Raw genomic sequence first — 11,566 nt, 5'->3', positions numbered from 1 at the left:
ATATATATATATATATATATATATATAGTAAAATGAAATGTTCGATGAATGAATTAAGAAATTTGCACCTTTTTTGTGACAAAATTGATACCAGTATTTAATTTTTTCCAGGTGCTTTCGAACCTTACTAAAGTTTTTTTTATATATGTATAAAAAGGTGGTACCAACCCCTTATATAATGTTCTTTTATTTTAAATTCCATTGATGGAAATAATTGAATTATAAAGCTCTGAAATAATAAAGAGATAAATACATACACAGCGACAAAAAAAATTCACTACCCTGAATAACTTTTGATCTAATGATTAGATCTTCACGTTCTAGGACTCAATGGCACGTGGGAGTTGCCTTAAATAGGTTAATTAATAAGTGCAGATGATATTTCAAGTTACGATATCAGACACAAAAACGCACTTTCTCTAAATAAACATACCTTTTATTCGAAGGATTTGGATTTCTGACTCTCAAAATATGCGGGAAAGCAGCAATCTGGGAAATGGGTGATTCTTTGTAAACATGACAATACCATACCCTCCAACTTATGAAGATTTTGAAAATAATTCTTTCTAGTGGTAGCGAACCAAAGTAGAAATTTTTAAAGCAAATGGATCTCTCATAAAACTTTTATCAGAAACTTAAGAATCTAGCCATATGGCGTGCACTTTTATAAGTAATAGTGGACAAGTTACGCTAAAATTAATTTTTTTTAAATATTAAGACATTAATTTTGCTACCGTCTGAAAAGAAAATTTCTGAAACTACGGAAATTCCGTAGCAGTTGGAGGGTATGTATATATATTTATATATATATATATATATATATAGTGTCTATGTGTGAGTGAATTTCTAAGTAAATATGGTTCGTTTATATGCATTCCAATGTTACAAATAATAATAATTTATAAATTTCAGGCATTCTGCTATTGCTTTTTCAATTGTTTTATGTTTGAGTTTTGGCTCTGCGTGCATGGATGACTTTGATGAAATAAATTATTTGCAGGAAGAAAATTCTTCTCATCAACAAAATGCGAAACAAGAATGTGAGTAATATAATAAATACTATAAAAGAAAACAAAGAAACTGGAGTTTAAATTATTTATTCATCCCATTTAACATTTGTCTTTAAGAAATATACCGATCTAACGAAGTATGAGTATTATTAGTCATGGTTAAGTATGGGTATTATTAGTTACAGTTAACAAGAAACTAATTTTGAAAAACTATATCCTAATTTATAACAGAAACTAAAACGATATATTTAAAGATTCTGGGGAGGCGAATTCCTCCCCTTCCTCCATTTTAACACAAGTACTCAACTGAAAAACGTAAAAAACACTTTTTTGAAAAAATAAATTCAAAATTAACTTTTGTATTTTTTTTCAGAATTAGTTAATACGGTAGGTGACATATATCATCATGAAAGTCTTGTGCTGTTATAAGATAAATAATTTACGCACTATACGAATCGCGAAAATTATGCATCTGCAAGTAAAAAGTTATCTGCAAATAAAAAAAAATAAACGTTGTATCTTCGTTATTTACAGGAATTTCTATAATGGATTACATAATTAGAAAAGTAATAAGACTATCAAATTAAATTTAAACTGAACCTAAAAAAACTTTGCTGTAGTGCATACCGGGCATATGTATACCGAGCAGTGGTACTTTCGGACATTTACCAAAGAGACTATGTGATTGTCAACATTCACTGGAAGTTAACAATCAGCAATTTCGGTCATTCACAATAATATATTCACAACTTTTGAACTACTTTTTGTATTAACTATTTTGAAGTGATTTGAAATCGAACGTTCTCTTAACAAGTGTATCATTTCTACAGGTGACCTTCATCAAAAGCCAGTGGATTGTGCGGAGATTTTTGAAAATGGCTTCCGGAAAAGTGGCATATACCAAGTTTACCCTAAAAGCAAGAATATAGGATGTTCTTCATTCAAAGTCTATTGTGATATGGAAACAGATGGCGGAGGATGGACGGTAAGACTAATTTTTCATGCTTATGCCGTTAAGGTGGTAAATAAATGGTAATCTTCAGCTTTAAATAATGGATTTTATGTGGATATGGAAAAAGTAAGGAATAAGATTGGCTCTATCACCAATTCTATTCGACGGTTAATCTTCATTTGGATAAATTCAATTTAGGCAATAATATATTTTTATTACTGTTATGAAATCGCAGTCATTTTTAATGACTTCTTCAGCAAGTGCCCTTTATGCTTATTATGAAACAACCTCAAAATCTAAATATGAATAAAAAACGCAGTTTTTGATAATACAGAGCATATGATCGAATGTTCATGATATTTAAAACGTTGTTATAACACTATATCGTTTGGACTGATAAAAATATGCATAACATTGATTTTTTACAGATTTTTATATTTTTCGTGAAAGGGAAAAAGTTTTTTCAAAGTGGTTTTTTTCTCACAAAAATATTAATATTCATTTATGTATTTAAGCTATTTTTCCATATCTTTTTAGCCAGATAGTATGTATAGTTTAAAACTTGAGCTCATAGTATTCAAAGTTTTTTTTACTTGGTTTAATAGCTTTGAAAAACACCTGTTTTGTCTATAGGCAAAGCAAGATTTATCAGTAAATAGCTTTAAATATTTTACCTGAAATAAGGACCTTTACGTTAATCTTTCTTCTAAACGGCAGAAATTCACTTTCATGAATTCGATTGAAAATATTACTCGGATAAACTGGATTCTTTATGACATAATAACTTTTAAAGCTTTTTTCTAAAAAAAATTAATTTAAAATCAGCGGTAATTGGATAGAAAAAAATATGTATGTATGTAAAGGCAAAATTAATGGGAATGTATTATTTATTTGTTTAGGTGAAACGTAAAACATCGCCTCATTATTATTGATGCCAATAATGCTTAATTAATTTAAGTAACATATGCCTATTGAAATAAAAGAAATAAGCTTTGTGCTGGAAGGCAAAGGTCATGGAGTTAATCTATTTATTTGTCTAAAGGAAGAGTAAGAAATTGTCATATTATCCATGTCGATAATGATGCTTAATTAATGTTGATAATTTGTTAACTGACATAAGAAATTAATCAAAATTATAGCAAAAATATTGGAGAAGAGATAGTTATTTATTTTGAATCGGCATCTTATTACTGATACTAATGCTTTATTAATATTGATAATATGTATTAATTGAAATAAAATAATACAAGCTATGCGCTAAGAAAGCAAAGTTAAAGGAGAAAAGGATAATAAAAAATTTGCTTAGGAAAACAGTAGAAAATCACCAATAGCAGATAAAGCTTAATTCATATGTATTCCTGACGGTAATCTGCACTACTGGTATTATACTAATTGGTGCAGTTTTGATAAGAATTCTGCAATGGATTTTCCGTGGTTTCAATAAATATTTTTCCTGTGGTAGCAAAGATAGTTTACTGATATTTTAATGAATTAGAACAAAAGAACTTTTTTCTTCCACTGCTAAATATTTTAATAGCTAAATTAAAGGTTAGATAGAGAAGTGGTCATTTACCAAAATCCCTATCAAGTTCTAATAAGAATTCAACTTTTTTTTAAAAAATTCCGCTTTAGTTGACTTTTACTGACAAATATGTTTTTCACGAAACTTAAATGTTGAAGGGTAATGTAATAAGTACCAAATATGTTGATATAGATATAAAATATTATAATGATATATTTTGTGATGATTAAAACAGAACCAATACTAAGCCGTTTTGATACCAATACTTTAGAATGGCCCTTCGAAAAGGATATGCACCTTAGAAAATTACTTGATAATGGTAAATTTTGCCTCTTATGGATTAGCTACGAGTAACAGCATCATGACAAGTGATACTAAATGCATTTTATCTTTATTCTAATGGGATGAACGACAAAAAACAAGTTTTACTTACTTCAATAACGTAAAGCCACCGTAAATGGCAGCAAATAATTTCAAACTAAGAAAAGTGTAATTGTTTTAGTTATATTAATTGAAAAACTTAGTGGAAGAAGCAGGTGAGTGACATTTTTAGAATGAAAAAAAAGTAGCAGCCTAACTATTTCATTACCAATTTAATAGAAGACGGGACTAACAATTCTTCGCTTTACTGTTCCTAATTTAAATAAAACCTAACTACCTAAAAAATGAAACCTTATAGCCCAATTTGAAATAAAAAATCATACGAGCATGCTAAAAATGTATGTGATTAGTTGTGTTAAAATTTAAAGAAAAGCAAAACCAGTGATTTACTTATTCCCCTAAAAATGTCACTTACCTGGTTATTCCATTAAGCTCTTTAATTGTGTCACTATGTGTTTTTCAATTATGAGCATGATTTCGTAGTGTTTCACTACTGTGATTTATTGATACTTTACTTATTTTTTATTCACCCCGTGCGAAGAACGGGCATTCAGCTAGTATATATATATATATATATATACACAAATAAACATGAAAAACATGAATAAAATAAAAATAAAAAACTAAATGGTAGAGAAACAAGAATGGTATAAGCAAATAGTCGTTGTCAAGACACATCTAATTGCCATAAATAATGCGATATTTCTGAATAAAGAATAATTATCCTAAGATAAAAATTATTCTTTATATGTGTCGANTATGAAATTCATTTAATGGTAATTATTTATACGGATATTTCTGAATACTTATTATAGAAATGTTCTGTAGCTCTGGATTTAAAAAAGTATTAACTTTGAAAAAATCTTGAAGTTTGGGAAAATTATTGGTGGAAGTGGCACGCCCCCCCTATGCCCCTCCTACACGACTTCTATGGTTCTAACTTACGCATAATGATGCACAAATCATTACTAAAAAACACGATGAATATAATTCAAAAAGTTTGAATTGGAAATAAAGCACTGCATTTACTTTTTAAAAAATTTACTGTGTTATTATTAATATTTCATTTTGAGTGTCATTTTTTAAAAAAAATTAGCTCTACATATTGAGATTTACTACATAACAGAAATATCGTGGACATTTTATTTCATTTCTCAGTTACTCTGATTAATACAATGCAAGGCGGCGATTTTCCAATCCAGCGGCGTGCATGGACCCGCTCTCCTGTTCAGCATTTTTTTTAAAGAGCGCTCGCCTTCGAATGAGGTGAACCGGGTACGAATCCCAGTCGACACGAATTCCGCATCCGGTCTGCACCAACCACAGTGCTGACGTGACATATCCTCAGTGGTAGACGGATCATGGGTTAGAGTCCCCTTGCCCTCAGGCTAACCGGGGAAGGTTCTAGTGGTCTTCCTCTCCATGTAACCCAAATGTGGGTTAGCTCTATCAAAAAGTCTTCCACGAAGGTGAAATTTCTCCCAATACTCGATCTAAGAGTTCCATTGGTTTGGGTTCAAAATTACAAGGCTACGGAGTTGGACATTAGTAGTCGTAAATCCATAAAATAGGGTCTGTTGTTCAACGACGCTTATAAAATCGAATGAAATTGCTTTAGTTCAGGTAACAAATTTTAAAAGAAATAAAAGCTTGTACTGTAATTGAGGTTGTTAGATTATGAATTAGGTGACCGGCATTACATATTGGCTGCGTGCTTTGTTATAGTTTACAAACAATTATATAGTGGGGTACTTTAGTATTGTAGGAATACTGTTATATTTGAGTGCAGTGAAAAAAATTGCGTACACTTTTTTTAAAATTTGATAAAAAGCTTATTTTTATACCTCAAAATATCTTAAAAGATCTCGAACTATTTATTTTCTTTAATGTTTCGAAGCCTTTTTGGGAAATAAAAGACTTAAATCGTATCGTGTCAAATTTTGTGACAAGCGTAAAAAATTACATCATTTTAAGAATTATAGACATTTTTGGCTGAGTAAGGTTTTATTTTTATAAACTTCAAATTTTTATGTGAATTGAGTGCCTCTAAATGAAACAGTAGAGGACGTAAAATTTCAGTTTAAAGTTAGTTGATTAGTTTACGGAAATTTTAATCTACTTCACAACCATGAACATTTAAAATGAAGATACAAATTTTGTCGTCTTGTTTTGTAGTTTACGCTTTATTAATTAATTATTAAATGATGATTTATCGAACGAAAAGGCTATGAAAATTATAGTATAAATTGAAATATTAATAAAAACCTATACTTGGTAACATACACGCTATTAATATATGATTGAAATAGAGTTAAATTTAAAGAAATTGCCAACTTCTCAAGGCGGAAAAATCTTATTTTAAGTGAAAACTCTTGAAAAAGTGTAAATATACATTCTTTCCCGTATGCATGTCTAAGCAAACTTAAATAAGTGTTATTTTGTACTGTAGAGAATGCAGTTTGGTAAATAAAATTCAAAAATAAGTCATTAATAGTATAATATTTGGTTGAACTTAATTTATTAAATATTTTCAGGTAATTCAAAGAAGAGGTGATTTTAAAAGACCAATTGATTTTTTTTATAAGACTTGGAAGGAGTACAAGGAGGGATTTGGAAGTTTAAGAAGAGACTTTTGGCTAGGTAAGTTTGAAGATAATTCCCACTATTACGAGTGGAGAATATTTTTACATTGATAATAAGTCTCAAAATATTAGAGAAAAGGACACATTTTCATATGTTAACTTAATGTTAAAAACTTTATTGCTTCCCTTACACATGGAATTCTTGTAAAATTTTTATTAAAAAAAGAAAGAATGACTCATACAAGAGAAAATGATTTGTTTTGAAAGATTCGGTAAACGGAAAAAGTAAAGATGCAAATTAATCTCCCAGTTTTACATGAGGCGTATCAAGGCAAAACTAGAAAATTAATGTCCTACGTTGTATGATCTTTTCCCTGGATTTTTTTTTATAAATTTGAAATAAATGCACATAGAAACAAATGAATTTGAAACAAAGTAGCCTGAAAAACTATTTGATTGCCCTCTTTAACTTCATGACATAGGAGACAACAAAGTATTAAGGGCAGAGATTTCAAACTATTTCAGATTATCTGCGCTAAATAAATTGAATATTTTAGGGTTATTCTCTGCTAATAAAATTAAATATAACGGTTGAATATTTTCAACTATTCAGGGTGCCACTTATTCTATTTCTTTTTAAAAGTTAATCTGTAAATCACTGTTTTTATTTTAAACCATAGAGTTACATTGTGCAGCTATAGATACTATTTAACAGCTGGTTAATTATTAACTTGCTTGAAATCCTAAACAGGAAAATTATATTCAATCAACTATGTAAAATTCAAAATATTATTCAAATTTATAGTGTACAATATATTTTACTTTTTTCTCTTTATAACTCACCACACTTACGTACTTTCTGAAAGCAGCCAATGTCTCTTACGTCGTGGACTTTCATAGTGAAGGTACACTGGTCCCCCTTGCATTTTGAAGTATGGCCAAATGGCTCCAAAAATTTGACTTATTTCTGATTCTGACTTTCAGATTGATTCGAACTTGAAATGTTATGAATTTAATTAAATAAAAGCAATTTAATATAAACTTCTTGCGTTCCACACATGCCATAGGGTCACAATTTCTGGTTAGCATGTTTTGTGGTAAAAAAGCTTGCTGTCAAATATAATTGAAGCCGAAGATCCTTTCAACACTCCTTTCTAAAATATGTCAGAATCAGGATGTGACTGCTTGTCCCAGATGAATAAGAAAACAGGCTGAATTAAAAATAAAGTTCAGATGCCCAAATATTCGACCATTAAACTGATTAACTAAAACCAAAGATTCCAGATTGCTGTCATAAACTCTAATTGTGTTAGTTCTATACTTGAATGTGTCGAAAAATAAGAAGTTTTTTTCTGAAATAAGTATCCTTTTAGTCTGCATTTGAAGATAATTAATTGTCAGTGCTATTTATTCTACACATTCAGGAAAGTTATAATCAATATAATCGGAGGTAAGTAGACATAATAATAGTCTTCAAATCAAACCGAATAAGGTTGGTTATTTATTTCAATCAGAAAGATTACAAACCCCACTTTCATCAATTCAGGTGGCATTAGAAAAAGGAAAAGGTCTCCATTGGGGTAACTTAGTGACATTTAAAACATATTGAAAGTAATAACTGGCGAAAACAATGAACTGACAGACTCCGTTATAAAAAACTCGTTGCAGGTTGGCTTGTTGCTCAGAGCAGCTCAGGGTCGAAGGGCCCTGTCTATAATGTTCACTAGAAATAATCAACAAGCTGTCTGTTTCACTTATTCAATATTTTTAGTTATATTTATACAAAACCAATTTATGAAATAGACTGAAACAGAGGTTCTAAGACGCGATAGTAAGACATGACTATTTACATCACTTTCTTTTAAACGTATCAATAAATAAATTGTTCCTCACTTTATTACAAAAACAAGCTACATTTATTGAAGTCATTAGTTGATATATGTAACATTAATTAAAACTATTACCTTTACTTGATTCTGTTGAAAATAATACTTTTAGGAAATGACTTCATCCATGCCTTGACTTACCAAAAGAGGTATTCTGCTCGTTTTGATTTGGGAACAGATAATGAGACTGCTCATGCACTTTTCGATAATTTTTGGATTGAGGATGAAGATTATAAATACAAATTGCACATAAATGATCACAGTGGAACTGCAGGTTTGTTATATATATTTTAGAAAACGCTTATGGGTATGTGGTTAAAAATGAAAAAATTACTTTTCTTGCTTTGGCAACAAAGAAAGGAAATATCAAGCAATGAAAGTCGTCAATGATCAATCAGTTAGATAGCAACCAATAGGAATACATTTCCTGGAAATGCGTTTCGTTCAATAGAAATAAGGCAAATGGCTAGTTGCCATTCACAATCACAAAACTACAACAATTGATTGATTTATTCCACTCAAGGAAGTAATTCTGCCTCTGATTTGGGTATCTCTACTTCGTTTTAGATTTTTTTTTGCACAGTTGTGCAAAGCTAAAACAAACTGAGCTATAAGTTAAACAGGAATTATAAGTTAAAATACCGATTTCTAATACTTAAGAATGATTTTCTCTGAAGTCATCATGAAGCTGGCTAATGTCGGTGAGCAGAGAGTTATTAAAAATATATTATTAGTTAATTAAAAGTTCGAAAAAAAATTTTCCTTAAAATTTCAGGTTTCAATTTTGGATCGAATACTGTAAGTCAATTGAAATTTACTTAAGATGTTTGTTTGTATTGTGGTTGTAAGTATTACATATGTTTCCAAAAAAATTTATTTCGATTGAGCAAATAGAGAGCTCTGTATTTCATTAAATAAACTAATAGTAATTAATTAAACTAATGTCTGAAACCAAATCAATAATTTAATATTATATTTAACCTAAATCAGTAATCTAAGGGAAATTAATCTGCATTTAGCTAACCCTTTGACGCAGATGGAACACCGGAGACCCATTTATATAATTTTCTTATGCTCTAATTAGTAGCAAATATACATTTTGGCATTTTTTAATTATAAAAAACAGTCCAAAAAATAATCAGTCACAGTACCCAAAAAATGACCAAAATATCGATATTTTTTTATTGCTTGTAATAAAACTTCCAACTATTTCAAAAATATGCTGAAAAAATTATCTCTCTATCTAGATTTTTAAAAAAGTTATGAATGATTTTAGATTGCCCTAAAACAGAAACTTGATCAGCAGACAGATTTTAAACTGCTTTTTCTCATAAATGATAATTTTGTATTTCAATGTTAATTAAATACGTAAGGAATTTTTTTATATTTAAGATAAAGCTTAGAAGTAAAGTTTTTCTTATCTCAAGTATAATACACTTACTTAAACTGTGCATGGAATAAGTCTTTTATGAGATATTATAATTTTTACAGCATGTTATATGTACCTAACAGGAATTTTTAACCTTTTTTTCCTACTTTTTTACGAACTAATCAATAAAAATGTTCTGATTGATAGATCAATAAATGAATGCACTAAATTGCTAAGATCAGTATTGTAAGCACTAAGAAAAAAAATCTGAAAATATCTTAAAATAAAAAAGCCTTAAGTATTTAAAAATTTTGAATTTTTCAATTTTTTTTAAGAATCAAAGTTAAACAGTTTAACTATTTTTTAAAGATAAATTGTTGATCATAAGTTAAATGAGCATGTACAGCATATACAAAAGGAATGATTACACCTTTATTTAAAAAAAAAATGCTGCAAGGGTACTGTGACCCCTTGAAAAAATAAAAATCTGTTTGATTATCTGAAAAACATTAGCCCAAAAATATGAAATCCAAATAAAGTAGTTAGGGATTTCTTTCATTCATATTTAAAAAAACTATGTCTTTTCGACAAAAATAACTGCAAAAAAAGTGCAAATTTGAAAAATTATTGTTTTTAAGTGTGCTGAAGTTTACCTCGAACGCAGAAAAAGACACAAGTGTTTCATGCCATATTTCATAACATAAATAATTAAAATTCTCATTATAGTATTTTTTACTTATTTTGATCTAAAATTATATAAAATAATGAAAATAATTACGAAAAGCATGTTTAATAAAAATTCTGCGTCAAAGGGTAAATACCAAAACTTAACATTAGATAAGGGTGAGTATTTAAATTGCAAACTTACATTAAATGACATAAAATTTAAGGCTTTGACTTAATTCTGCATAACTCCTTTGTTATCCATGTTAAAAATATTAAGTAACGGAGAACCTCTTTGTTCTTTTAAGAATCACATTTAGAGACAACTGACTGTACACACAACTGAAATTCCTTAGATTGTCAGCGTTATTCAATATATTTATTGCGTTCATTTTTTCTACAGATCACTAATTTTTTTTAAAAAAGAAACTATAGTTTTTTATTTTTAATTTTTATTTATTCATTTCCAACAATTATCTTTCATTTTTTTCTAAACTATTATCTTTCATTAAAAGTATTACCTCTTAACGTTGATTATAAAACCTATTATTTTACGATATAACGCTTAAAATAATTCTAAAAAATTGTTTTGTATTTATAATAGCTGATTCTATGGTACATCACAATAACGGGATTTTTTCGACAAAGGACAAGGAAGCCCAGAAGAACTGCGTAAAAGAGTTTAAAGGAGGATGGTGGTATCAGCCTCAGCCTGTATGTTATTCGGCTAATTTAAATGGTCTGTATTTGAAAGGCTATCATAAAAAGCCCATGTGGAATGCCACAATATGGGTACATTGGAAAGGACCTTTAGTTTCTTTATCTACTGTTGAAATTAAAATTCGACCAAAGGATTATTAAATAAAATTTTTGCAACGTCTATCTTAATAACAGAATGTACATTTATTTACAGTCTGAGCATTTACATTTACCCATGCACTAGATTTTCTGTATTAATTTATAATGAGTTCTTACATAATGATTTTCTTATGAATTTATAATGATTTTCCGTATTAATTTATAAATTTGATTATGAGACTTGTGTCTTGTGTTTTATGTAAAACAACTCCTCCTAAAAGAGGGAAGGTCTGCACATGGATCATTTTAGTTCTCCGATGTGATAAACACAAACTGCGCCGTGGAAGCGTTAAGAAAGATGTTCTGAAGTTTGCGCAAAACTTCTTGCGTTCCACACATGCCA

At 29.0% G+C, this 11,566-nt stretch overlaps 1 protein-coding gene across 1 annotated transcript in view; it reads left to right on the top strand.

Moving 5' to 3' along the window:
* LOC107456152 (techylectin-5A) overlaps positions 1–11,403 on the top strand; it is an 11,823-nt gene extending 420 nt beyond the window's left edge. The window contains exons 2-6 of the mRNA XM_016073935.3: positions 913–1,040; positions 1,841–1,995; positions 6,400–6,505; positions 8,446–8,607; positions 10,970–11,403. Of these exons, the coding sequence (XP_015929421.1) occupies positions 913–1,040; positions 1,841–1,995; positions 6,400–6,505; positions 8,446–8,607; positions 10,970–11,226 (808 nt within the window). The 3' untranslated portion in view covers positions 11,227–11,403. The remainder of the gene's footprint in view (positions 1–912; positions 1,041–1,840; positions 1,996–6,399; positions 6,506–8,445; positions 8,608–10,969) is intronic.
* The last annotated feature ends 163 nt before the right edge of the window (positions 11,404–11,566 follow it).

This window comes from Parasteatoda tepidariorum, chromosome 10 (assembly GCF_043381705.1).
Source record: "Parasteatoda tepidariorum isolate YZ-2023 chromosome 10, CAS_Ptep_4.0, whole genome shotgun sequence".
In the NCBI taxonomy this organism is placed as follows: domain Eukaryota; kingdom Metazoa; phylum Arthropoda; class Arachnida; order Araneae; family Theridiidae; genus Parasteatoda; species Parasteatoda tepidariorum.
The sequence above is the reverse complement of the archived record's forward strand: the minus strand, read 5'-3'. Positions and strand labels throughout refer to the sequence as shown.